Source organism: Tursiops truncatus, chromosome 15 (genome assembly GCF_011762595.2).
Source record: "Tursiops truncatus isolate mTurTru1 chromosome 15, mTurTru1.mat.Y, whole genome shotgun sequence".
NCBI classification, from domain to species: Eukaryota; Metazoa; Chordata; class Mammalia; order Artiodactyla; family Delphinidae; genus Tursiops; species Tursiops truncatus.
In genome coordinates, this window is record NC_047048.1 from 80,901,657 (window position 1) to 80,927,741 (window position 26,085).

The 26,085-nt window shown below is 55.5% G+C and overlaps 1 protein-coding gene across 5 annotated transcripts in view; it reads left to right on the forward strand.

Moving 5' to 3' along the window:
* RBM38 (RNA binding motif protein 38) overlaps nucleotides 1-26,085 on the forward strand; it is a 90,437-nt gene that overhangs the window by 13,483 nt on the left and 50,869 nt on the right. Inside the window, exon 4 of one of the 5 annotated variants that reach the window (XM_033839581.2) lies at nucleotides 20,409-20,745. The exons of 1 other annotated variant lie outside the window; for it this stretch is intronic. In XM_033839581.2, coding sequence (XP_033695472.1) covers nucleotides 20,409-20,433 — 25 coding nt within the window. In that variant the 3' untranslated portion in view covers nucleotides 20,434-20,745. 3 more of the 5 variants (XM_073793130.1, XM_033839582.2, XM_033839580.2) reach the window with 3 other exon arrangements.

Consider the following 26,085-nt stretch of genomic DNA (forward strand, 5'->3'; position numbering starts at 1 on the left):
TGTGTTGCTCCTGTGAGGGATGTGTGGTGTTTGGGGTGTAGGGTGGGATGGGGGAGGCTGCCTGGAGGGGTTCACGGAGGAGACATTTGAGTGCAGACTTGAAAAAGGGAGGTGGGAGCCCTGTGGGTCTCTGGGGAAAGTGCTGTGCAGGTTGTGGGCACGGCCAGTGCAAAGGCCCTGTGGTAGGAGCACCATTATTGTTGTAATTGCACCCATTTTACAGATGAGGAAGTAGAGATGCTGGAGGGGGGACACGGCATCACCCAGCTCTTCCGGCACCTGCACTCCACCCGAGCCAGCTGTGTTGCCCCGCTCTGTCGCCCGACCCTGACCCTGACCCTCTCTGCTTGGCCCCACAGGCTGACCCCCCACTACATCTACCCACAAGCCATCGTCCAGCCCAGCGTGGTGATCCCAGCGGCCCCAGTCCCGTCACTGTCCTCGCCCTACATTGAGTACACACCGGCCAGCCCGGCCTACGCCCAGTACCCACCGGCCACCTACGACCAGTACCCGTATGCCGCCTCGCCCGCCACAGCCGCCAGCTTTGTGAGCTATGGCTACCCGGCCGCCGTGCCCCAGGCCCTCTCAGCCGCGGCCCCCGCGGGCACTGCCTTCGTGCAGTACCAGCCTCAGCAGCTGCAGCCCGACAGGATGCAGTGAGGGCCGTTTCTGCCCCTGCAACTGCGGCACCATCACCACGCGCTGGGCGAGTGCCAGCCGAGCCCAGGGGTGCACACCGCACCTGTGCCTCGGGAGACCCTGCGGGACCCCGCCTGCAACCCGGGTGGCCCAGAGACCACTTCTCTTTACACCCAGGACCGTCGCGCCTTGAGGGAGGACTTTGAGAGAAAAGAGTGACCGAGAGCCATTTGAAGATCAGCCTGAATGTCGTGCACGCACTGTCCCCATCCTCCCGCACCCCTGGAGCCCATGGGCGGTCCCCCCAGCATCCTGTGGGGCCTTCTAGACCCTCCACAGACCCCAGCGGCCCTCTGGGGTGAGCAGAGACTTTGTCCCGCTCAGAGAGGCCTTGCTCCAGGGAAGCCCAGGATCGCGACGTGTGTGAACTGTTGTTGCTCTGTCTGCACAGCTGTGAACCGTGCACGGGGCGGATCACCGGCCCCCTGAATTCCCATTTTCTAAATGCTGGCCCCGGGGCGCTCCGCCTCCCCCCGGCCCCCAGACACCCAGGTGCGGCAGGGCCACCAGTGACCAGCGACGGGGCAGCTGGCCGTGGTCCTTTACGTCGAAGCACTGCGACTTTTTTTTCTTATCATCATTGTTTTGCTACTAAGATGATTCAGAATTTCAGTCTATTTTTTCAGCAGAGACTCTCACCACCAAGAATCCAAAACCTGTTTTTGACTTCGAAAGACTCGCTTTTGTCGATGGCTCTACACCCGAGGAGCCAGTGATAGTATTTCTGTGATAAGGTGTCTGCTGGCCCGGGTGCCCGAGCCCCTCAGAGGGTGGGCGTCTCCAGACAGTAAGTTGTCTTAAGCTTGTCCGCCTCCCTGCGGCTGTGACGGGGTTGCGGGCCGAGGGGCTGGACCGCAGCGTCCTGGCCGGCAGGGTGGAGGCTCAGAGTGCCCCCCGCGGTGTCGCCTGCTGTGTTTGTACCAGCCCAAGCAGCTGCGGGATTGAGCTGAGACACATCTGCTTGCCTTGGGGGTCCGGGGATGGGGGAGGTGACAGTTCCCACAGCCCGCGATGGGGCTCCTGGAGGGGGAGGGGAGAGTGAGATGAGGGGACAGGCCCGAGGGGGTTGGGGCGTGCGGGCCGCTCCTGCAGACCTACCTCAGGGAAGTGGGAGGCCTCGGGGCTGCTGCACACGGGCAGGTGCTTCCCTGCACGCCAGGGCAGAGTCAAGGCCCAGAAAGCAAAGTAGCTCAGATTCTAATAATATTTTTATTAGAATGTTCTGATTATAAAAATAAAACTTGTTTTCTTTAAAGAAAAAGTGGGTCTGTAGTTTTTCCCTCGAAGTGGGCGCCTCTGAGCCCCATAGCCACCGGGCTCAGTCTCTGATGTGCTCAGAGCAGGGCCCTGGGGGCAGAGGCTGGGCGGCTCCACCAGAGCCTGGTGGAGCAGGGGGCGGCTCCTTGGAGAAGGCAGGGCACTGCTGCCAGAACCCGGGCAGGAGCTGCTGAGAAGGCATAGGAGCAGGTGTCCAGGCCCCCTGCCCTCAGGTTGCTGGCAGCCGGGCGCGGCGCAAGTCAGGAAGGGACGTCTGGGTGTGCGGGAGAGGGGCTCCATCCCGGGCTGGTCCCAGCCTCTCCCACCATCCAGCTGGAGCCCCGACTCAGCACTGAGGGAATCACGGGGGCCTCCTGGAGGGGGTGTGAAGGCTGGAGAGGAGGTTCATTCACTCATTGCCTCACTTTCTCCCTCATTCATTCATTCTAAGAAGTGGCGTGTGCCAGGTCACATGCAAAGCACTGGGGATAGTCATAAAACACAGTCCTGCCCACTGGGTTTATAACGTACTGGGGGCACACAGCAAGCATGCAGACTAGTGGGGGAGATGCAGCGAAGGCAGACGGGGCAATTTCATATACTGGTCAGGACGTATCACCGGGGGTGACGGAGAATGAGCGGGTTCTAGGCAGGAGGAACAGCAGGTGCAAAGGCCCTGGGACAAGGAGGCCAGTGTGGCTGGAGAGGCACAGTGAGGGGAAAGTCAGTGGGAGGTGAGCTTCGGAGGTGATGGGGATGGGGCGGCAGCAGAGACCCGGTGGGCAGATGTGCTGTGAACGCAGTCTGGGGGGCGGGGGTAGCAATGCACAGACACGGCCTGGCCAGCGCAGCGCAGTGCGGTCGACGCCACGGGGGAGGGGAGGACTGCACAGGGGCGAGGGGCCATCGGGGGGGCTCCTGGTGATCTGGGGCAGTGGAGTGGGCGCTCCTGGTGGGGAGGCCAGTGTGGGCAGAGCTCGGAGGTTGCGGCTTGGCCTCCTTTGGGATGGTCGCTCTCCAGACACCAGGCTTGTCCTCCCCGCGACCACCGCCCCAATCCTGCAGAGCGGAGCTCGGCCTCACAACGCAACATGTGCATCTGTCCCGCCTCCCACGTTCACCTACCACGCACAGCGGGTGAGCCGGGCTCCCTCCAGTCACTCTGAACCCCTCCCTCACCCTCACAGCCGACTCCTGCTAAGCCTGTCTCACATCTGCCCCCCTCCTCCCCTCCTTGCCCCCTCCCCTGTTTCCAGCCCCAGTCCAGGACCACCCCCTCTCTCCTGGACCCTTGCAGTGGCCCCTTCACGGCTTCTGCCCCATCCTTCTTCAGTCCACACTCCACATGCAGGTAGAGGGTCCTGCTGAACATGCAGCTAGAGGGTCACGGCTCCTCCAGCTCCCCTCTGGCTCCCCATCATCCTTGAGGAAAAAGCCAAAGCTGTCACTGTGGTCTGTGAGGCCCCTGCCCACACTGGGCACAGCTCACCCACCACAGGACCTTTGCACCTGCTGTTGAATCCTCCAGCTTTTACCTGCCGGCCTCCTTCAGCTCTCAACACGGAAGTGTCTTTGTCCCAGCGGCCTTCTCCGACCCCAGTCTCGGTCCAGGCAGTTGAACTGTGTCTCCCTTCATCTGCGTCCTCACCTGTCTCTGTCCCACCCCCTTTAGAACACCGATGCCGGGGGGCAGGGGCTGTCTGCCTTGTGTCCCCCACACCTAGTGCTGTGCCAGGCACAGCAGCGAAGCTGAGGCCTGCCAGCACTCAGAACTTGATTGTGGCGGGGACACCAGCGGGAGTTTTGGGACCATCCATCCCAGCTGGAGTGTGCTGGGCAGATCTGAGGCTGGGGCCAGGGAAAGGGGGGCGGGCAGAGGTCAGAGCTGCTGCAGGGAATGGGGCAGAGGAGATGCATGGGGAGCACAGCACCTGCACGGAGCTGGGCAGCTGGGTCTGACCCCAGAGTCCAGTGACAACTCCACATGGTCAGCCCTTGGCTGTGAAGTGAGATGGGTCACCCCGATTCGGGAGGTGGCTGGGGGTGACCGGGAGCCACCTTCTTTGTCCTAGCGTCCCTGTGGGATCTCCTCGGGCCTTTTCCAATCCCTTTGATTCTGAGATTTGCAAATTCCCCCTTTCTGTAGTCCAGGCCTGCAGCCTCTGCCCAGGGAAGGGTCAGGGTTCCTGGGGTCAAGTCAGGTGGGATCCTGCCAGGCAGGGTCCCCTTTTCTTACCTGGAACCGCTGATGCCCCTCCCTGCCTGCCCCTGCCACCTGCCCATCTCCCTCCGGCTGGGTCTTAGTTTGCAAACACTGGCAAGGGGTCAGGGAGGTCAACATGGGGCTCCCAGCTCAGAGGAGACATTGCTGCAGCTGATAAGGGCTGTGGGGCCATGGAGAGAGTTGCAGGTGCTGCCAGGGTTATCGGGAGGGCCACTTGCGGCCAGCCCGTTTCCTGTCACTATCGGCCAGTGGCAGCCTCTGGGACAGACTTCGAGGACTCAACAACATCTTCCTGGAGCCCGGGATTGAGGGCTCTGGACGGTGGCAAACCCAGGAGGGACAGAGCTTGCAGAGTCAGGGCACTGAGTGCAGAGCAGGGGCGAGCTGAGGGCGGCAGGGCCGAGGTCTGTGCCCGCGGGGGATGTGGTGACTATGATTATACATGATGATGGTGAGCACTGCTGGCAACGTCCGCGGTGCAGACGCGGCTCAGGCGCTGTGCAAGCGCTTTTCACGGACAGTTGGTGACCCACGAGGTGAACGCTCAGAGTGGCCCCCTTGCACAGATAGGGAAACTGAGACACGGGAGTGGGGCCGCCACTGCCCAGGCCCCTGAGGAGTGGCGGTGGGAGGTGCTCTGCCGTGGAGCTGAAGGGCGTGGGCCTGACCCGCGGCCCTGGTCCCCCCAGGCCAGCAGGGTGAGCTCGGCCAGGCCTCCACCTCCCTGAGCCTCGCTGGGAATGGGGCCATGACCGTCCTCTGAGGCCGGGGTTCTGTCCCTTCTCCGCTGCGTCCCCAGCAGACAGTGTAGTGAGAGTGGCCCCAGTGATTGGTTCAGGGATAGGCATATGACCCAGTCTGGGTCAGTGAGTCAGTCCTCCTGGATTTCTGGTGGCACTCCTGGGGGAAGGAAGCTGTCTTTCTGCTGGGGAAGCCAATCTGGGAGCAGATAAGCCTGGAGCTGCTGGGGTGAGGGGTAGGGTGTGTGTGGGGGTGGGGTTGGGAGGTGGGACTATTTGTGCTCATGGAGGGACTGTCTGAGAAGGAAGCCAGAACTAGGGAAAGTAGAGCTGAGGAGTGAAGATAGGGTCTTAGTGACATCTTTGGGGCCCCTTGATCCAGCTATGCCTGAGTTAGACACTGGACTTTTCCATTACAAGAGCTAATAAATTTCCTTTTTCACTTAAGCCTATTTAATTTTTTTTTTCTGTTCCTTGCAATCAAGACTCCGGATATATACAATCTCAAAGGGGCTGCATTACTTAAAAAATTAGGCTGAGTGACATACAATTAAAAAAATCAAAATAACTGGTTTTTAGCAAGTTACAAGTTTTTTTTTTTTCCTCATGTAAAAGAAGTCTGAAGCAGAAGGTCCAGTGTTTAAATGAGAGCTCCAGTCATCAGAATCAGGTTCCTTCTAACTTCCCATGGCACTATTTTAGTGCATGGTTTACTTTCTCAAGACCATCTCGTAGAACAAGATGGCTGCCAGAACTCCAGCCATCGCGTCTGAGTTCCAGGCAGCAGAAGGAAGCAGGAGGAAAGTGAAGGAATACCTCAAGCTGGGAATTTCCAAGGAGACTTCTCAGAAATTGCACATTCCTCTTCCATTTCACTGGCCAGAACTTAGGCACATGGCCACACCTAACTGTTGGGGGGGGGTAATGCAGGGGTTTAGCTGAGCATATAGCTGGAGTATAGAAAGCCTTTGGTTACTAAGGAGGAAGGTGGGAATGTCCATCATGCAGTTTCTGTCTCAGACTCTCGCAGCACTTAGCTGTGAGTGCAGGATACTAATGTCTCATTCAAAGGGGCTTTGTGGAGACTGTTACTGACTCAGTCTCTCTTTCGACCTTCACACCAGCTAGGTGAGCTGGGTCTGTCATCATTATGTCCATTTCCCACATGGAGAAATCGGGGCTCAGAGTGCTCACAGAATTTGCCTGGGGTCACCTGGCTCCCCAGGGGCAGTTCTGAGATGGCAGCTGAAGCTTCTCCCTCATGGTGTGTTCAGGTCTGGCGAACAGTCATCACGGGGCATGTCACCCTTGCGCAGGACTTGCAGCCCGAGGTGCTTTCACATTTAGGGTCCTCGAGTGGGGTGCTGGGTCTGCTGCTGCCAGGGGGGCACCGCGTGATGTTTTCCGGTGTACTGGCTCTTCTCCTCCTGGTCAGAACCCTCCCACAAGGAGTGGGCTAATAGTCCCATTTTACAGAGGGGAAGACTGGGGCTCAGAGGGGCTACGTGGCTGAACGTAGCTGGTCCAGGCTTGGGTTTGTCTGTCTGACTCCAAAGCCTGTGTTGTTGGCTCTGTGGCCTCCGGGAGCTTGAGGTGGAACATCTTGGCCTGGGCTCCCACCCTTCCCCTCCGCCCTGCACGCCGCCTCCAGGCAAGCAGACCCCATCGGGCCAACATGGTGCAGTGCCAAGGGCCGGCTGTTTGGGCACCTCTGGCTCTGTCTCTGGGCAATAACTGGGTCGTGGTTACATCACCTGCACATGGGGTAATCCCCACAGTCGCCCTCCCTGGGCCACCACTGGGATGAAAGGGGGTGACTTAGGCAAAGTGCTCAGTGATAGCCCCCTGTGGGGTGGGCGCCCAGCTCCTGGAGCCCCCAACCCCCATGCCAGTGGGAAAGCTGAGCAAGCAGTGGAGGGTGGAGGTGAGAAAACCACCCTAATTCCTGTGAAAGCCGCCGGCTGCCTCTCAGAGTCCCGCCTGTGGATGAAGGACCCCGTGTTTCCAGTCAAATGAGGCAGCTCCCACCTTGTGTTACCCTCAGCTCTGGAACTAAGGCTGTCCTCAGAGTCCCAGAACTCATGAAAACTGACATTCATTAAATACTTCCTATGTCTGTTCTTTCTCTGAACCCTCCCAGCAACCCGTGGGAGGTTGACTGTGCCCAGCTCCCAGATGGGAAAACCAAGGCTGGGGAGATTCAGCTGCTTGCCCAAGGCTAGAGAGCTGGTGTGGCTGAGCCAGGATTTATACACAAGAATCCTGAATCAGGAGGGCACATGCTGCCCTTCCCAGAGGGCTGGGCTCTGGCCTCCCCATCCCCGCCCCGTTCTCCTCTCCTTCGTCACCGCCCCCACCCCCCGCCCAGCATGTCCCTGCCCTGACTGCTGAGTCACACTTGTGCTTGTCCCCAGAGATGTAAACCCTGAACCAGACTCCCCCTAGGTTTGGGGACCATCCAGATACAGCGAGAGTAACAGGGGCAGCTGTCCGGCGTGCCCTGGGGCTGGGTGTCTGCACAGGGCATGGTGTGGGGTGGGCACCTGGCCCTCCAGATACCTCCTGGGCCTCCTGCTGGGGCTGATAAGTGCACGGCCTTGCTTATCAGCCCTGTCTGCTCACCCCAAGCCTTGTGTACACATCGGGGTGCCCAGCAGCCTGGAGATCAAGGATGGGGCAACCCCACCCCCTGAAGCCCAGCCCACCAGACATCTGAACCTGGTGCACTAAAGGCAACCCAAGAGTTCCTGGTGCCTCCTGCTGGCTTCTTGGCCCCGTGATAGGGATATCTTTAGGGAAATTAAAGTTTTTTAAAAAATAAATTATAACATTAGAACTGTTGGGGAAAAATTCCAAAATAAAGGAAATTTATTAAAATAATCTACACATGTGTATAAAAACGGGAGGAAGGAAATAGACTAGATGTTAATGGTACTAGGACTACAGGAGAGTTTTACTTTTTTCTTAACATGGTTCTGTACGATTTACAACTGAGCAAGAAAAATTGGAGAATGAAGTTTGGCACTTGGTTGACGTTACATCTGTGTGCACGTACCCCGAATACTAACAGGGTGGGGTGCCCGCCGGCTTGCCTGTGTTGCTCTTCTGCATGTCTCTGATGAGCCAGAGCTGGGTGGGGTCCACAGCTGTCCTTGCCTCCACCCGCCTCTTGCCTATGGGGACCCACTCGATCTCCTAAAAAGGTAACTCAGAGCACGCTGTTCCCTGGCATAGAAGCCCCTGTGGCTCCCCACTGGCCTGGAAGGAAACCTCAGTTCCTTGCCATGGCTCAACTGGCCCTGCCACCTCTCACATGCCTTTCTCAAGAGCCACTCTCCCGCCAGGTGTCCTGTGCCAGGTCCTTTCTGTCCCTCAGCCTGGGTCCAAAAGTCACCAAGTCTCAGCTCAGATGTCATCCCCGCTCCCCACCTGCTAGACGCCTTCCCAGACCTTCTTGTCGAAGCTCTTGCCTCTACCCTGCCCCCCATCCTTGTTCTCTCTGATTTTTCTTTTGGGGCAGTGGTCTCTCTTTCTGTCGCCATCATCTGGGACAAGAGCCTGGACCTGGCCTCGGAGCGTCATTGGAATGAGGCTGGGCGGCCTCTTGCTCCCCCCTCTTCCTACTTGGGGCTGACCGGGTCCTCTGGGCTGCGTTCTCCCGACAACCCCACTCCTGCCTGACCCGAGGCCTCCCACCATCCCTGCCCACCAGTGCTCAGCACGCCCGGGACTGCCCACCCCTGTGCGGCGTGGACCTGGGCTCTGTCCCGCTGGCATACACGAGCTCTCCTGACCCAGGGAGAGGCGAGCATCGCAGGAGTCTGCTTGGGCCCAGGATGAGGGAAGGACTTGTGGAAAAGGCCATAATCCTGAGTCTGGAGCTGTGGTTTCATGGGTCTCCAGGGTCACAGGGGGTGTGGGACCGCCGTGTTCCTCCTCGTGGGGAAGGAAGGACAGAGAATCCTGCACTTCCTGAGCACCTAGCTTCTGCCAGGCCCTGCGCCCGCCACTCAGCTGTGTCAGCTCCCAGCAACCCCGTGCAAGATGCATGTACACTGTCCCCATTTTGCAGATGCAGAAACTGAGGCTGAAAGTAGTTAGGGAGCTGGCAGAGCTGGGGCCCAAACCCCGGAGGGTCTGACACCAAAGCCCGCCCCCCCAACCTGCTGCCGGCTTCTCCTCTGGAGGGAATGGCAACATGAAATACGGTGCAGCCGTGAAGAAGTACATTTATGACATGGAGAGATGTTCACGGAGCACTGTGGAAAGGAGACAGAAGCTTCTCTGGCAACACTGGGCCCACAGTCCCGCATAGCAATGATTAAACACGTGCTTTCCCCCTTTTCCACAGTCCCCACCAGTCCTTATTGTGCCTCTCACCAAGCTCTGGTGGGCATTTTAGTTTGCCAGCTAGGAGCCATGGGAGAGAGACAAGGGCGGGGAGAAAGCAGGGGCCACATCAGATACACATATGTTTTATCCACCTCGATGTCTAACTAGAGGACATTCATGTGGTTAAGCCTTGATGGATGGATGGAGGGAGGGAGGGATAAATGAATGAATGGAAGAAAGTATGGACAGAGAGAGAGAGAGTGAGAGAAGGAGGGATGGAGAGAGAGAAGGAAGGAAGGACTGATGGATGGAGGGCTGGGTGGAGGGGTAGAGAGATGGAGAGACATGGATGAAGGGATGGATGGATGGAGTGACGGATGAAGGGTGGATGGAAGGATGAATGGTAGGTTAGATAGACTGCTACCCCCCATCCCCACTCCAGCAAAGTCAGCACAAGGGTCCAGCGCAAGGGTTTGGAATCAGACAGGCTTGAGTTTGGATTTGAGTTTCTTTCCTTACAAGCTATGTGACCCTGGGTGAGTCACTCACCCTCTCTGATCCTCAGTTTTCTCATCAGTGCCTCCTAGGACACCAGTGGAAAAAGCAGTGAGGGCCAGGTTTGAGGGAGGAGCTCGAGGAGTGCCAGCCCTTTATTACAGTCAGTGCTTCTGTCCTGCTCGGCCCTGAGAAAACGGGTCGGTTCCTGGGGAGACTTGGCATTTCCCCCTCCAGTTCTGAGGATCTTGGGATCTCGCTGGATCACTGCCAATGCTGATAGCACCCTTCGCTCACTGGCTCTAACCTCAGCTGGACGGATATAACCCACCCAATACACAAACAGTCTGCTGTGAACAGGGGGAGGGTCCTTGCAGCACCCCCCCGACCCTGACCCCAGTCCTGGCTGCACCACAGAACCTGCCTCCACAGGGCTTCCCAAAACAATACTGCATGGGCCCCACCGGGACCAGCTGAAGCCCAGTCTCTGGGAGGAGGGCCTGGGCATGGGTATTTTTTAAAGAGCATCTAGATGGTTCTAAAGTGAAGCTTGGCCTAAGAACCACTGTGTCTAGTACCTTTCAATTTTTTATATGTTTCCCCCTGTCCGTTTTTCCTTTGTTTTTCTCTCTCGTTTCTTCAGAGGTCAAAAAGGACTCTGCCTTCCGTAGCTGGAGAAAGAATTCAAATTTGTTTCCTTTTTAGGGTTTTGATAGTTCACTTTAAAAAATATTTTTTTGGGAATCCCCTTGGAGTACAGCTGGTTAGAGCGGGAGAGACGGGAGCCCATCTCTTTCCTTCATGTGGCTCTAAGACCCTCCATGAGTATAGCGTGGGCTTTTATCGTAACTTAGACTGGTTTGAAAGGACAACGCTAAATGCAATCAAAGCCAAAAAGTGAGATGCCAGTTCACAGCCCCTAGGATGGCTAGAAGGAAAGGCCAGGAAAGAGCCCATGTTGGCGGGGTGGGAGGGGTTGGAACTCTCACCCTGTGGCGGGAATGTGAAGTGGAGGACAGGCTGGCAGTTTTCAAATGATTCAATGTGGAGTTACCATATGACCCAGACATTGCCCGCCTGGGTATATACCAAGACAAATAAAGACATACGCCCACGCAAAACCTTGTCCATGGGTGTTCTAGCAGCCCTATTCACAGTAGCCCCAAAGTGGAAACCACCTCAGTGTCCACCATTGAAAAATGGATAAACAAAGTATGGTATCCCATCCAAAAAATATTACTTGGTCATAAAGGGAACCGATGAAAAGGGAATGAAATTCTTTTTTTTTTAATTAATTTTCATTGGAGAATGTTTGATTTACAATGTTGTGTTAGTTTCAGGTGTACAGCGAAGTGAATCAGTTATACGTATACATATATCTATTCTTTTTTTTAGATTCTATTCCCATATAGGTCATTACACGGTACTGAGTAGAGCTCCCTATGCTATCCAGTGAGTTCTTATTACCTATTTTAGGGTGTACATGTCAATCCCATCTCCCAGTTTATTCCTCCCCCGCTTTCCCCCTTGGTAACCACAAGTTTGCTTTCTACATATGAAATTCGGATACATGCTACAACTCAGGTGAACCTTGAAAACAGGATGACAACTGGCAGAAGACAGTCACAGAAGACCGCATCTTGTATGACTCCATTCATATGAAATGTCTAGGATGGGCAAATCCATAGAGATAGAAAGTACGTCCGTGCTTGCAGGGGCTGGGGGGCGGGGGTGGCCTGTCCCATACGAGGCACACCTCACCAGGCAGGTCTTAGGAAACCAGCAAGGCAGTGGCTCTGAAACAATGAGAAAAGACAATGAAAGCATATTCCAGAAGAGCAATGGACGTCACCGCGGGAAAAGGCAGAACTCTGGGCCCTCCCCACACTTCTTTATCGTTGAATATCACTTCTATTTTGAATGATGCATGCGATGGGCACCCAGTCCTTCTTGATGTTTGTACCCAGGGTATCGGCTTGGCTGGAGCCGTGGGGCAAAGGCTGCGACCAGGGCCAGGCCCAGCCCAAGTAGGGAGTCGTCCCTGTGCTGGGCTGTGTCTCTAGGACACAAGGGGAGGGGAGGTTCTGGGCTTAACCAATCTGGGGAGGAGACCCAGACCTCTCTGAGGCCTGCACCCCCACTCGCCTGACCCTGGGCCTCCACCTCTATGGTCTGAGGGTGGACGTGGGGGCATCAGGTATAACCTGGGGGGCAGGGGCTCTGATGAAAGGGGCATTCATGGACTTCAGGGCGGGTTGAGGGGTGCCGTCTGACGAATGGATTTTACTTTCTACTCTATACGTATCTTTGTTTGAATGTGGTACCACATTCACGTATTGCTTCTGTGATTATAAAAAACAAGAAGAGTGAAAAGAAGTACAATCTCAGAGTAAAACATTGGATGGCTACAGAGTTCAGTAACGTACAAAGGAATATTCCCTCCAATCCCAGATAACATTTGTGTTTGTTTCTCCAGATTTCTCTGTAGCAAGGCAGTGACAGTCATAAATATTTTTAAATGAGACCTCCCTATTTTTCAATGTGCTTGTCCACTGACCTTGGTAGCTCACAGCCCCCTTGTCGTTTCTGCATTCCGTGAACTCTGCTAACTTGTATTAGCACCTACCGTGCACAGACTCTCTTCTAGGCCCTGCGGAGACAGCAGGGAATAACGCAGACAAATCCCCGCCCTCACAGGGCTTTCAGTTTACTGGGAGAAGCGGGCAATAGACAAGGAAACAGGTAACTAAGATCGTTACGGAATCAGCAGGAGCTGGGGAGGAAATTAGCTGGTGATCACAGGACCTTTGCACGAGCTGTTCCTGCTGCCTGTGCCTTTCCCGCAGATGTTCACGCAGTGCCCATCCTTGGCCGACTCCTTGCCATCTTCCCACTCTGCACTCTGCTTGCCTGCCTCCTCTGGAGAACTTATCAGGGTTTGTACTTCTCAGTGCATTTTATTTGCTCATTTAATATCTGTCTCCCATCCTGGACTGTAAGCTGGGAGGGGCAGGAGCAGGCCAGAGACATCCATGCTGGTACGCAGCCTCTGCGCCCAACGCCAGGCACATAGAAAGGGGCTTCTAATACGTGCTGGCCATGTGAATGCTAAATAATTTAAATTAAATGATCTTCTAAGTTGAGGAGAGGCAATCTGAGGCAGTGGGGAGTGCATCTTCAGGAGAGGATGCATGGGGGCGTGGGTACCCTGCCTGTGGGCTCTGGACCCAGCCAGGACCTGACCTGGGAAGGGCCAGCAGAGTCCAGGCCCGGGAAAAGGAGGGATCGCCTGGTCTGGGTGTGAGGAATTAGCAGAAGTGAGCAGCCGTACACCTCCCTCCCCACCCAAGTCTTCTGGGAAGGATCAGGGATGCCCGCGGGAGTGTGGGAGGTGGACGCCTCCCGTGGGCTCCTCTGGGGATAGGCTCGGTCTCTTCTGAGGGCTGCATGATTCAGTTTTGACCATATTTGCCTCAGAGCCAAGTGGCCACCCCGCGGGGCCATGGTATAAATATCGGTTTGTTTACTCTGTGTCCCAGTTGAGCATGGTTCTGAGGAACGCAAGGCTTCCCTGTTGTTTAGCCCGTGAGTTTGGAAAGCGGGCCCTGGGGGTGGGAGTTGTCCAGAGGTTCTGAGTCACATTCGCTGGGGCGGCTTGGGGTTCCTCGGCCCAGGCCACCCTGCGCGGTGCTCATCTCCAGAAAGTAAAACAGGCAAATTCTCGGTGCGATCTCAAGCCCCCTGGTGTGGCGGCTTCTGTGGCCCTCTGCCCTCTAACTGGGCCCGGGTGTCCCCCTGGGAACTAGCCGTTCCCTACATCTGTCCCCGAGGCTCAGGTGGCTCCACCCCTGACCCCGTTGAGATGGGCATGTGACCCAGACCTGGCCAGAAAGAATGTCGCATGCCACTGGCCTTAGTGACTGACTCGGGGGTAGGCACATGGTCCAGCTACAGGCAGTGAGAGTCAGTGAGACTTATGATGGGACAGCTGGGAGAGGCAGGCCCCCTGCCTGTGGATTTAACCTGGGGGATGGGAGCCTGGAGCTGCCAGGGTGACCCATGGAGCCTGAGCATGAACCAGCTTAGGAGGCAGCAGAGAAATTAAATCCCGAGGACAGTGTTTAAACTGCTGGATCCAGCCATTCCTGAAGTCAGGCTGAGAGAGCCTGTCAATTCTCTTTTTTCATTAAACCAGTGTATTCGTTTTCTATCAAATCGTCACAAACTTAATGGCTTAAAACAACACATAATAGATGATTATGTCCTACTTTTGTGGGTCAGAACTCCAGATACAGCATGACCCAGCTTGGCCTTCAGCTTGGGGTGGCAGAAGTCAGGGTGCCTGCAGAGCTGTGATCTTTACTGGGGGCTCTGGGGAAGAATCCTCTTCCAGCCTCATTCAGTTTGCTGGCTGAATTCAGTTCCTTGTGGCTGTGGGACTGTGGTCCTCATTTCCTGCTAGCTGACAGCAGGGGTAGGTCTTTTCTTCTAGAGGCTGCCCACATTCCTTCTCGTGTTTTCCCCATGGCTCCCTTCAGCCACAGTGGGTCAAGTCCCTCCTAGTGTTCAAATCTCTCCAACTTCCTCTTCTGCTGCTCCTCTCTGCCTCCTGCTAGAGAAAGTTCTCTGCTTTTAATGACTTATGTGATTAGATTGACCCCACCTGGATAACCCAGGATACGCTCCCTCTTTTTTTTTTTTTTAACTTTTGGCTGCACTGGGTCTTCGTTGCCGGGCGTAGGTTTTTCTCTAGTTGTGGTGAGCGGGGGTTACTCTTCTTTGCGGTGCGCGGGCTTCTCATTGTGGTGGCTTCCCTTGTTGCGGAGCACAGGCTCTAGGCGCACGGGCTTAGTTGCTCCGCGGCATGTGGGATCTTCCCAGACCAGGGCTCGAACCTGTGTCGCCTGCATTGGCAGGCGGATTCCTAACCACTGTGCCACCAGGGAAGCCCTACTCTCCCTCTTTTAAGATCTATAACCTTAATCACACCTGCAAAGTCCCTTTTGCCATGTAACAATATATTCAAACTTCATATAGTCCCAATTTCCCGGGATTAGGACACAAATGTCTTGGAGGGAGGGGCGTTATCCCACCCACCACAGCAGTCTGACTTGGGCTTTCTGTCATTTGCAAAGAAAAGAATCCTGAATGATTCGCCCTCCTTCTGGAGAATGATTAGTTGGACATGACTGGATTATGCAGCTGAATTTCTGACTTCAGGAACGGCTGGATCCAGCAGCTCAAGCACTGTTAAAAGGATCCAAGTTCTCTTTATTTCTCAGCCTATGTTGGTTTCATGCTCAGAGTCCATGGCCCCTGGCTCCCAACCTCTGGGTTATTCCATTGGAAAGAAAATGTGTCTCCTTCCCGCTGGTCCCTAACCTTAGCCAAGCCCGTCACAAAATCAACCTCCTTTATCTTGAAGGGCAGTCTAAGTTTCTGCTCTAAAATCCCCCACGTCGGTTAGATTCTGGCTCTCCCTTTGACTAGCCTCAGAACCACTGAATGTTTTCCCCCAAGTGGCAGCACATTGTGCCCCAAAGATTCTGATTTTGTTCCTTATACAAATGTCCAAGCTTATTCTCTGTGCTAGGCACTGGAGGTGCAACAGTAAAAAAAAAAAAAAGTGGGTGTGGCTACTGCCCTGACAAGGGCATAAGCAAAAAAAAAAAAAAAAAAAAAAAAATCACTGCCTTACAAATTTGTGAAGGAAACAAGCAGGTGAGGTAATGGAGAAGAACCGGGAGAGTCCAGGTGAGAGGCGGGTCCAGCAAAAGTCACTGGAGGGCTTCCCTGTTGGCGCAGTGGTTAAGAATCTGCCTGCCACTGCAAGGGACATGGGTTCGAGCCCTGGCCCGGGAAGATCCCACATGCTGCAGAGCAACTAAGCCTGTGCGCCACAACTACTGAGCCTGAGCTCTAGAGCCTGCAAGCCACAACTACTGAGCCCATGTGCCACAACTACTGAAGCCTGCACGCCTAGAGCCCGTGCTCTGCAACAAGAAAAGCCACCACAGTGAGAAGCCCGCGCACTGCAACGAAGACCCAACACAGCCAAAAATAAATAAATAAATACATTTATAAAAAAAAAAGTCACTGGAGAAAAGTCATGGAAGGGGGCAAGACGGTAGAGCGTTCCAGAGACGGTCACAGCCTGTGCAAACGTCCTGAGGTCGGGTGCGCTGGGCCAGGTTGAGGAACTGCGGGGAGGCCAGGAGGGCAAGAGTGTGGTCGGGGGAAGGCGGTTGAGGCTGGCAGAGTGTAGAGGGAACTGGGTGGGGATGAAATGCATTAACCTACCCCCAAGTCCTATAAAACAGAAACTGGCTTGGCTTTGGACTAGCAGCTTCCGGGGGGGGTGGGAGCACCCCGTGACATCTTCCTCCCCTCCCCGGGGCACCCCTCCCCTCCCCCAGCACCTCCGCCTGTGCAGTGACGGAGCCAGAGACCATCGCCAGCACAGACTTCCGCCCCTGCTTCCGCCGGCCTCTCAGAATAGCGTTTGGCACCTCACTGAGGTTTCCACCTGCCGCCCTGGCCCTGCAGGCTGTCTCCACCCGCCCTTCCTCTAAGAGCAGGGGAAGCACTATTGTTCCTCGGGTGGTTGACTTAGTGAGAAAGGGGAACAGACAGGTCCAGCCCCAGGGGGTGTGCCCAGCATCCCCGCCCCCTTTGCCCCCTGCCTGGTAGTTTCTCCCACCTCCAGATGCCAGTAGTCACGTTCCTGCTCCTAAGAGCGGTGGCATTTTTATTCAGGATAATTGCACAGCTTCCATTCACCAGTGTATCGACTGGGAATTGTGGGGCGAGGGGGGCGGTTTGTGGGATGGGAAAGTCCCTCCCATCCCCCACCCGGTTCTCTTCCCTCCAGGCATCCAGGGCCTCCAGTTTCAACACATTGTATTTTATGCTTCTGTGTGTCTGTTTCCAAGTCAGCACGCGCCATCCGCTCTGTGAGGCCCTTGTTCCTTTCCCTTAAATACATCTTGAAGATTCCCCGCTGAGCCCACACTGAGCTTGCTATCGCCTGGTTGTCGGCTGCCTAGTATTCCACGTGTGAGTGGGCGTGCTCTACTGCCCGCCCCCTGGGATGGAGGTGGAAGTCGTTTCCAGCCTTTTGCTCATTCAGGCAGAGGTAGAACGAATCACCTTGAGCAGAGTTGCTGGTGCACCTGCCGTTGTCCGGTGCGTGCACACCTGCTGTGTGCCGGGATTTCACCTGCAGGCTCCTTCTCAGCCCTCACACGGCACTGCCGGGAGGTCACACCAGAGGAGGTAACTATTCAGGGCCACGCTTTTAAAGTTCATGTCCCAAACTCAGTGGCCTGGCTAGAACTTGACCCCTGAAATGGGGTCACTGTTCTTTCTGGGGCATCTGAAGAGGGATCACATATGCCCCAAACCAAGCTTGGAGATCATCGTGGGGTCTTCCTGTTTTTCTTTTCCTGCTTTGTCCTCACCATGCCTGCTGCCCCCTCGCCCCTGGAAAAGGCTGCCTGGTGCCCTTATCCCCAGACACCGGTGCCAGCCCCGGGTCCCTGCCTTGCAGGTGCCTGCAGAGCTCCGCCCTGTGAGCCGACCTAGTGCCCTGGGGTGGGGGCTTCATTACAACTCCACCAGCACCAACCCCGTCCTCCCAAAGAAATAAATACATTCTGTCTCCTTATTGTACTTATTGAACAACTACCAGATACAAAGCCCTAGTGAGGAAGACAAAAAATTCGTAAGTCATCATTGGAATAATTATTTAATTTCAGTCTGATAAATACTACAGTGAAGTGCCAAGCCCTCCCAGGTGTTCCTCTGCCTCAGGGCCTTTGCACATGCTCTTCCCTTTGCCTGGACCACTCATCTTCCAGGTATCCACACGGCTCACTTCTTACCTTGTTGCATTCAAACTCATAGCCCCCTACTCACCGTGCTCCCTCTCTCTTGCCTGTTCATTTTTCTCTGTAGCTCTTATCATGCCTCAAACCTACTTTTACTTTATGTATCACTTATTATTGCTTATTCATCTATTACCTGTACCCCTGGTGGACTGTCAGTCCATAACGGCAGGCATTCTTGTTTGCCTTGTTCACTGCTCTATCCGAGGTGCCTAGAAAAGTGCCTGATACACAGTAGCTTCTCAGTAAATATTTGTTGAATGAATGAATGACCTAACAGGGGATGTGACCTACTTAACTCTTCGGGGACCAGGAAGGACGGTGTCAGGGGATGTTTTCCTACCACTGGGGACAGACCCAGGTTTCATGGGGCCTGAAGTTTATACAATTTGGGGCACTGTCTTTAAGAAAAAGAGTATATAGTTACATGTACAGAGTAAGGGCCAGAGATTGAAAAAAAGACTGGCATTGACGAAGGGAAAGACATTCCAGGCGGAGGGAGCAGCCTGTGAAAAAGCCAAGTGTGGCCAAGAGCCAGGGAAGAAGGAGGGAAGGTGTGTGTGGCCACAGCATTGCCAGGGACCCCTGAGGGGCTGGAGATCCAGTGGGGGCCAGCTTGGAAGTGACAGGGTGTGACATGCGGGGCCCTGGTTTCTGCGGGATCCCGGGAGAAAGCCCGAAGAGGACCTCCGGGTCCTGCAGGACGGAGCCCTGCCAGCCGAAGGCATTCCCACTCACTCTACCGGCCAAGCAGGGGGTGGCCCAGCCCTTATACCCCATTCCACCCCAATCAGCCTCCAGGAATGCATTTCCTGGCCTTGGGGTCCCTGCTCACCCCTACCCCACCCAGAGAGGTCCCCCGAGGCTGTCTGGGGAGGCTCCACTCTGCCTCCCCCCCAACCCCCCGCCCCCCCCCCCCCACGCCCGGCTCTGCGCAGAATAAAAGCTTGGGGCCCTGGCTGGGGACCCTGTGCTCTGACCCGAAGCCTCTGCCAGCCATTTGCATCACAAATGAGGCTGGGTCAGGCTGTTGGGCCCTGGCCAGCCTGCCTGGTGCTGCCCTCGGTGACTTAAGGACACAAGCCACCATCCAGCTGCTGCACATTCTGCTCCCTCCCCCTGCTGCCTAGATTGTACCCCTGGGGGAGGATGCCCGGTCCCCGGTCCCCAGCGGGCCTGGGATCCTCCCGACCAGCCAGCCCTCCCACCAGCTGGGAAGAACAATTATGGCTGACAAACTGAGCTCCTGTCCTGTCTCTGAATGTCGGAGGTGGGGCGGGGAGGGTAGGGGGGCTCAGCATGTGACGTTCTGGCCTGTAGCTCTCACAGCAGCCCACTCTACAGAGGAGGAGACTGAGGCTCAGAGAGGGTGAGCAACTTGCCCAAGGCTGCTCAGCTAATAGCCGGCAGAGCTGGGACTTGAATCCATGCCATTCTGCTCTAGAAGCTGTTCTGTGAACAGGGGCCATCCCCTTGAGGGTCATCTGTGTTTGTCCACCATATGCAGTGGGCCCTCATAGCTGCTGGATGAATAAATGGTCATCTGAGCTTTAGCCTTTCTCCCCAGCATGGTCGGGGTGAGTAGGTGGGCCACTTCTCTTTCTAGACTCTGAGCCCGTGAGGTCAGGGCGCTGCCCATGCCTGTTTGTGGTCCTGGTATACAGCAGGCACTTAATCATTGTTTCTGGAATAAATAATGGAATAAACCAACACACAGACTCTTTCTGAGCCTGGGTTGTGCTTTTCTGCTGCAGGTTCCTTTCAAGGAAGAGGTGGGTTGTACCCAGCTCGGGGTCCCCAGGGCTGAGCATGCGGCTTGGTCCTGGAAAGTTCTCAGAGGTTCAGCCATGACTTATTCTCCACAAGCCTCGCGCCGGGCTGGCTGGGGCTCCTGCCCCAGATCCTGGGGGCCTGACCTGGGGAGGAATTCAGGGCTCCCTCTAAGCGAGCCTGGGCACAGGGAGGCCCCTGTCTCTGTCCGCTGCCTCTCCCTAGCTCGGCCCTGGAGTTCTGTCCTGCCCCAGGGCCTTTGCTCCTGCTGCCCTCCTGCCTGGCCCTCTCCCAGCAGCTCTTCCAGGGCTGGCTGCTTCGTCACCTCCTCAGAGAGGTCCCTGTCTAGCTGCAGCCCTTAGATATTTGCTATCCTCACCCCGTCTGTCTCCAGAGCTCTGTGGATGCCTTATCATTCCTCTTGGGTTTTGCCGGTGTCTCCTTTAGAATGAAAGAGGGAGAAAGATGCACACACTACATAGAGCAAAACAGAACGAGAAGGGAGAAGATAGAGGGAGAGAGTCAGATGGAGAGAGAGACAGGGAGAGACTGATGGAGAGAAGGGAGAAAATAGAGGGAGAGTCAGATGGAGAGAGAGACAGGGAGAGACTGATGTAGGGAAGGGAGAAAATAGAGGGAGAGAGTCAGATGGAGAGAGAGACAGGGAGAGACTGATGGAGAGAAACACAGAAATAGAAACGAATGTGAGAGAGAGACAGCAACTCAGAGGCAGAGACACAAAGAGAAACCGAAAGGAAACAGGACCAGCGTCCTGGAGAGAAATGGAGCCGGGGCAAGAGGGAGGGCACAAGAGAAAGTACTGTGTGGTGGACAAAAAGGGATATGGGGGCCCTGGGCTTCCTTCTGGGGTGATGGGAAGGTTCTGGAATTAGATCGTGGTGACGGTTGCACAACTCTGTGTATATGAAAAGCCACATAATTGTACTCTTTACAAGTTTGCATTTTATGGAACATGAATTTTGTCTCATTTGAAAACATGAGAGGACATCAGAGAAACCCAAATTGAAGTACGATCTACAAAACACCTGATACTCTGCAAATCCAGCAAGATCAGGAAGGACAAGGAAAGAGCGAGGACCATCCCTGGGCCTGCAGGAGACGAGATGACTAAATTCAATGCAGGACCCGGGACAGAGGAAGGACACTGGGGGAAAATGCGAATCAGGTCCGCAGTTTAGTTAATGGTACTGCATCAAAGTGAATTTCTTGGTTCGGATCATTGTACTATTATGTAAGAGATTAATATTAGGGGAAGCAAGGTGAAGGGGACGTGGGGACTATCTTTGCACCTTTTCTCTAAGTCTAAAATTATTTCAAAATTAAAAAGTTAAAACAAACGAAGGAGACAGAAACGACTAGAGAGCAGCCCTGGGACAGAGGAACTGCCTGTGCTCCTGACCCCGAGGAGACCACCAGTCAAGGCCCCTTCGGGATAAAGCCCTGGGCTGGGGGGGGGGGGCCTGGTGTCTAGTCCTCTGCCCATTACTGACAAAGAGGCTGCTGATGCCCCGGAGCAGGCTCTAGTTCCAGCTGAGGTACTTCCATGCCCGAGGCTGCAGACCCTGAGGCTCACCAGCAGAGGCTGCTGACAATTCGTGACTCTCCTGTTGTTCATTTAATGGTTTCAGCAGCGTTTGGGGCAGCCCCGGGCGCTCCCCTGCACCCATGACCATGCCTATTGATGTCCCTCTGTTCCACCTTCCCTCCGCCCCTGCTACCCCAACACACAGCCCTTGGTGCCTGCCAGCTGACTCCCGCAAGGCTCCTGGCATCCTGGGAAAAAACGCCACAGATCCTGCTTTCCTGCGAAAATAGCCAAGTGGCAGCCCCATGCTGGGGTTGGGGATCACTTCATGTGGGTCCCCACACAGGACAGGCCGGCCCCCCGTGTTGACCTCTGGGTTCCTGGAAGGAAAATGCTCATTTTTATTTCCCTAGAACCCATTCCTGGACCAGGCATGTAGTAGGTGCCCAACACTTGTGTGTCTCCCAGACACCTTACTCCCAGGACCTCAGCCAAAGGCAGCTCTTTCCTCATCCAATGCTTTCAAGCTTTCGAAAGTGGTGAAATCTACCTTTTAAAAATGAAAATATTCAGAGGATAATAAGCCCCTACGACCACTACCCAGAATTAAACATGACACAAGGAGACACGAAGATTTTGTCACATTTGTCACTAATCCTTTTTCTTTTAAAGAAATAAAATGTTACAGATACAGCTCAGCTTTGCTGTAACTCCCATCACCCTCCCCCCACAGCCAACCTCAGTGGGAGCGAGAGCTGCAGCCTCATGCCCAGGTTTCTACCTACATGTTTATGGTGATGGTCAATTTTCCGTATTGCTCTGTGTGCACCGTTTAAGCAGCTTGCTCGTGAACAGTCTCCTACAGCATGCAGAGCTCTGATTTTGTGTGTTCCAATCAAATACACGTTGAGGTGCCCTCCTGACGGTGGTGGAGAGGGATCCATCCTTTTAAGGAGCCGTTCCCCACCCCCTCCCCGACCCCTGCATCTGCCCCAGCTCATGCATCTGCAGCCCTGGCAGCCACACAGGGCTCGGAAGGGCCCCACGCCAGGCTTAATGCTCTGCTGTCTCCGTCTTGAAATTCTTAGTAACTTTTGCACGAGGGGCCCGCATTTTCATTTTGACTGGAGCCCACTAACCGTGTTGATGTTCTGACAACGTGGAACACCTAACCGAGCCCCCGTCCTGGCACAGGCCCTGGCCCAGGCTGGCCGGCAGCACAGACCACCTCAGCACATCCTCCAAAGGCTCTGTGAAAGGCGCGGTTCCCGTCAACCCCATTCTGCAGATGGGGGTACTGAGGCTCAGAGAGCTCCTGACTTGGGAGCCCACGCCCTGAAACAGAAGACCCACTTTGAAGATTGAATCTGCTCCAGACCCCTTTCTTTCCTTTTTTTTTTTTTTTTTTTTTTTTTTTACGGTACGCGGGCCTCTCACTGTTGCGGCCTCTCCTGTTGCGGAGCACAGGCTCCGGACGCGCAGGCTCAGCGGCCATGGCTCACGGGCCCAGCCGCTCCGCGGCACGTGGGATCTTCCCAGACCGGGGCACAAACCCGCGTCCCCTACATCGGCAGACGGACTCTCAACCACTGCGCCACCAGGGAAGCGCCAGACCCTTTTCTTTTAAAACCAGGGTCCTGAGAGTTGAAGGCTTCCTCGGCGGACCTGGCCCCTGGGCCACAGAGCCGGTTCCCCGCCATCCCCGCGGCCACGAGCCAGAGCCGCCTGGCTTGTCCGTGCTGCCCCGGCCCCGAGACTGAATTCATTTCACCACGCTTCCTCTCCCCGTGGGGACTGTCTCAATGTGGGGTGAACCAACCCGGGGGTTAATCAGACCGCCACTTCCTCTTCCCAGAGACGACCTCTCACAGCCTGCCTTCTATAATTAGACCCCGGCCTGCCTTCCCCGGCTGGGCGTGGTTGGGCCTGAGGCTGCTTCCGGCTCTACAGAGGGGTTTCCACGCGGCTTCCCAAGAACCCCAGGAGCCTGTGGCGCAGGGGGCGTGTGCGGGGGATGCTCAGGCCGCGAGGCCTGGGATGGGGCCTCCTCCGGCTTCCTGGCGGGCCCTCGCCGCCACTACCCCTGCAGTCATGCGGGTGGACCAGATCCATTTCTAGGATCTGGGAGACGGGTTTTGCCATAGTCTAGAGCAGCGGTTTTCCACTGGGGGGCCGTCGGGCAATGTCTGGAGGCATTTTCGGTTGTCACAGCTGGGGAGGGAATTGCTCCTGGAATCTAGGGGGAAGAGGCCAGGGAAGCTGCCACACAGCCCGGGGTGGCCGGCTCCACCACAGAGAAAGGCCCGGCCCCAAATGTCAACGGTGCTGAGTTTGGAGGAGGGCGTAGTTTTGACCATGAGGACAGCGGAGGAGAGGAGGTGGCTGGGATTCGAGGTATATTCTGAAGGTAGAGCGGACAGGACAGGGTGACGTCTGATCGTGGCAAGTACCATTGTTGAGAAGGAGCGTGATGGGGACGCCCGAGAGGGAAGGTGACAACAGCTTGTGGGAGGAGGTGACAGTGAGCAGAGGCTTGAATGATGAGGGACCTCCCTGGAAGATCTCCGGGAGAGCCATAGGGAGAGGAAGACAGGTGCCAGGGCAGGTGGGAAAGGATTCTGAATCTGGGTGAGGAAGTGAGAGGAAGCCAGGAAGGAAGGCGGGGGTCACACCCTGCAGAGGCTTATGGGCCAAGAAGTAGGAGTTTCACTGGCAGCCTCTGAATGCAAAGGTTCTGGGAGCACAGGACGGGGGTCTGGAGACTGGATTTCAGCTTGAATTGGGTACTCACTGGCCAGGTGACTTTGGAAAAATTACTCTTTGGGGCTCCAGTTTCTTCTCTGTCAAAATAGGGGCAATGCTACCATCTGGTCCCCCCAGGAGGCTTCTGTACAGTCAGTGAGGTGCTGACACAGGACACAGGATGGGGAGGTGACTCCCCATTCTAATCTGAGTGTTTAAGAGTGACCCACAAGAGCTGTAAGCTCGAGTCCCAAGTGTGGCGGACCTCCAAGACCCAGGCCAGGGTCCAACCAGCTCGGGCATCATTGCAAAGTGGACGGGCGTCCACAGGACTCTTGGAGAGCCATCTTCAACAGCGACCCCATGTGGTGGTAAGACGCCATGACTGCAGTGAAGTTTAGTGGGGAACAGGCCTCGCACCCACCTGTGGGTTGAAGACCCTTCAAGGTGCGGGAGGACCCGAGGAGGAGGTTCTGGGCATCTTGTTAATACAGCGCCTGGAAGCCTGAGTGATTAAGGAACAAAGAGATATAGTCATCCCAATATCATAACTTGGAGGAATTTATTCTCATGTCCTTAGTTTGGAAGGAAAGTCTCCTGACACTCGGGGACTCCGGGAGGGCTGGGGGTGAGCAGGGGTGGTCACGGGGGCAGGAATGGTGCCTGTGACACTCCTGCCTCAGTGGGCTGGCCTGTTTCTCCAAGAATGCAATCAGTTCCTCTGGTCCCTCCTTGCTTTCTCTCCAGCTTGGGTGCCTGCAGTCCCATCCCAGGGAAGGAGTTCCTCAGTTGGGGAAGCTCTGAAGACACTCAGGTGAAGGGACGGCAGGAGATGGGGTGGCTGGGGGCGGAGGCTCTCACCACCTTTTCAGGCTGCAACCTCTCCCATCTCCCTTCCTGCTCAGAAGACATTTCCCACGTGGACCCGCCAAAGGATGTCACAGAAACCATCCGAGAAACATTCCAACGGGGTGAACAAATCATTTGTCCCCGAGAAAATATAGACAGTTGTTACATGGAAGAAGGCGCAGCCTTGCAGGCAAAGAAAGAAAAAATGCCAACAAAAGCCCCACTGCGCGCTGATGCAGTTAGAAAACAATTTGAAAATGATAAAGCCCAGGGCTGGCAGGGATGCGGGGAAAGCAACACATCAGCTTTGCTATAAATTGATTCCGATTTTTTTTTCTTTCTTTTTTGGCTGCGTCGTGCAGCACGACGTGTGGGATCTTAGTTCCCCAACCAGGGGTTAAACCCGTGCCCCCTGCATTGGAAGCGCAAAGTCTTAACCACTGGACCGCCAGGGAAGTCCCCAGATTCAGATTTTGAAGATCGATCTGTCTGTATGAAATAAACACTGAGAAACTGCACATACCCTCTCACCCAGCATTTTGTCTTTTGGCAAAGTGTGGCCTTATTTAGGAGTGGGAAATGGAAAAAACAAAAGCCCCACCCCCCAGATGCCCTGTGTTAACTTCTGTGGAGTTAACTCTGTGGAGTACTCACGGTATTTGAAACGCTGAACACGTGTTACCTCTTTAACCTTACAGCTGCTCGGCGAGGTGTGTGTTTTCTGAGCTCTCATTTCAGAGATGACGACCTGAAGGCCCCTGGAGTCCAGCCCTCCCACCGCGGTCACGCGGGTGGTAAGTGGCAGAGCTGAGGTTTGAACCCAGGCTGCCCCACCGGAAACTTGGGGGGCGGTCCTCACCCCACACTACTATCGCTCTGTACTGTGAAAGGAGAGTCGTCCACCAAAGAGACGCTGCTGCAGCTATGTGTGTGTGTGCTCTCACCAGGAGGCGACCAGAGGCAAAAGAGCTCCTTTCTGCTCCCTTCTGGTGAATGCATGCCTGCTGCCCGGCAGGCATGCCCCGGCCTGTGGTTCTGGAATGCGGGTGAGCCGCTACCCCGGAGACCTGTTGGTGGCCGGTGTTGGTGGGCCCGGCCCAGGCCACAGACCCAGCTGGCACACACGCTCTGTGTTTGTCCAAGGAATCACGCCAACGCCCTTCGTGCCGCCTTGATGGGAGTTGAGCAGTTGAACCGATGCCCAGAACCCTCCTGTCTCCCGCTCGGGCAGAAATGCCGGTGGCCTCGCGGCTGGAAGGATAGTGACAGCTCCAGGCACCTGCAGCTTCAAGGAAGGCGTGACATTTTGGAGATGCTCTTGGCACAGGCCAGAGCTTGGATCCTCTCCCTCCCAAGAAGGGGATAGGAGGGGACACGTCCCTGTGGCATGTCCGAGGCTGGTGTGAGTGTTGACGTGCTGCGAACCCTCAGGGAGCAGCGGCTCGTGCTCCTGGGGTCTCCTCTCCCCATCTCTAAAGAGCAGGGTTGGCCCATGTGAGTTTGTTGAAAATATGGGGCCCAGGCTGCCACGGCCGCGGGACG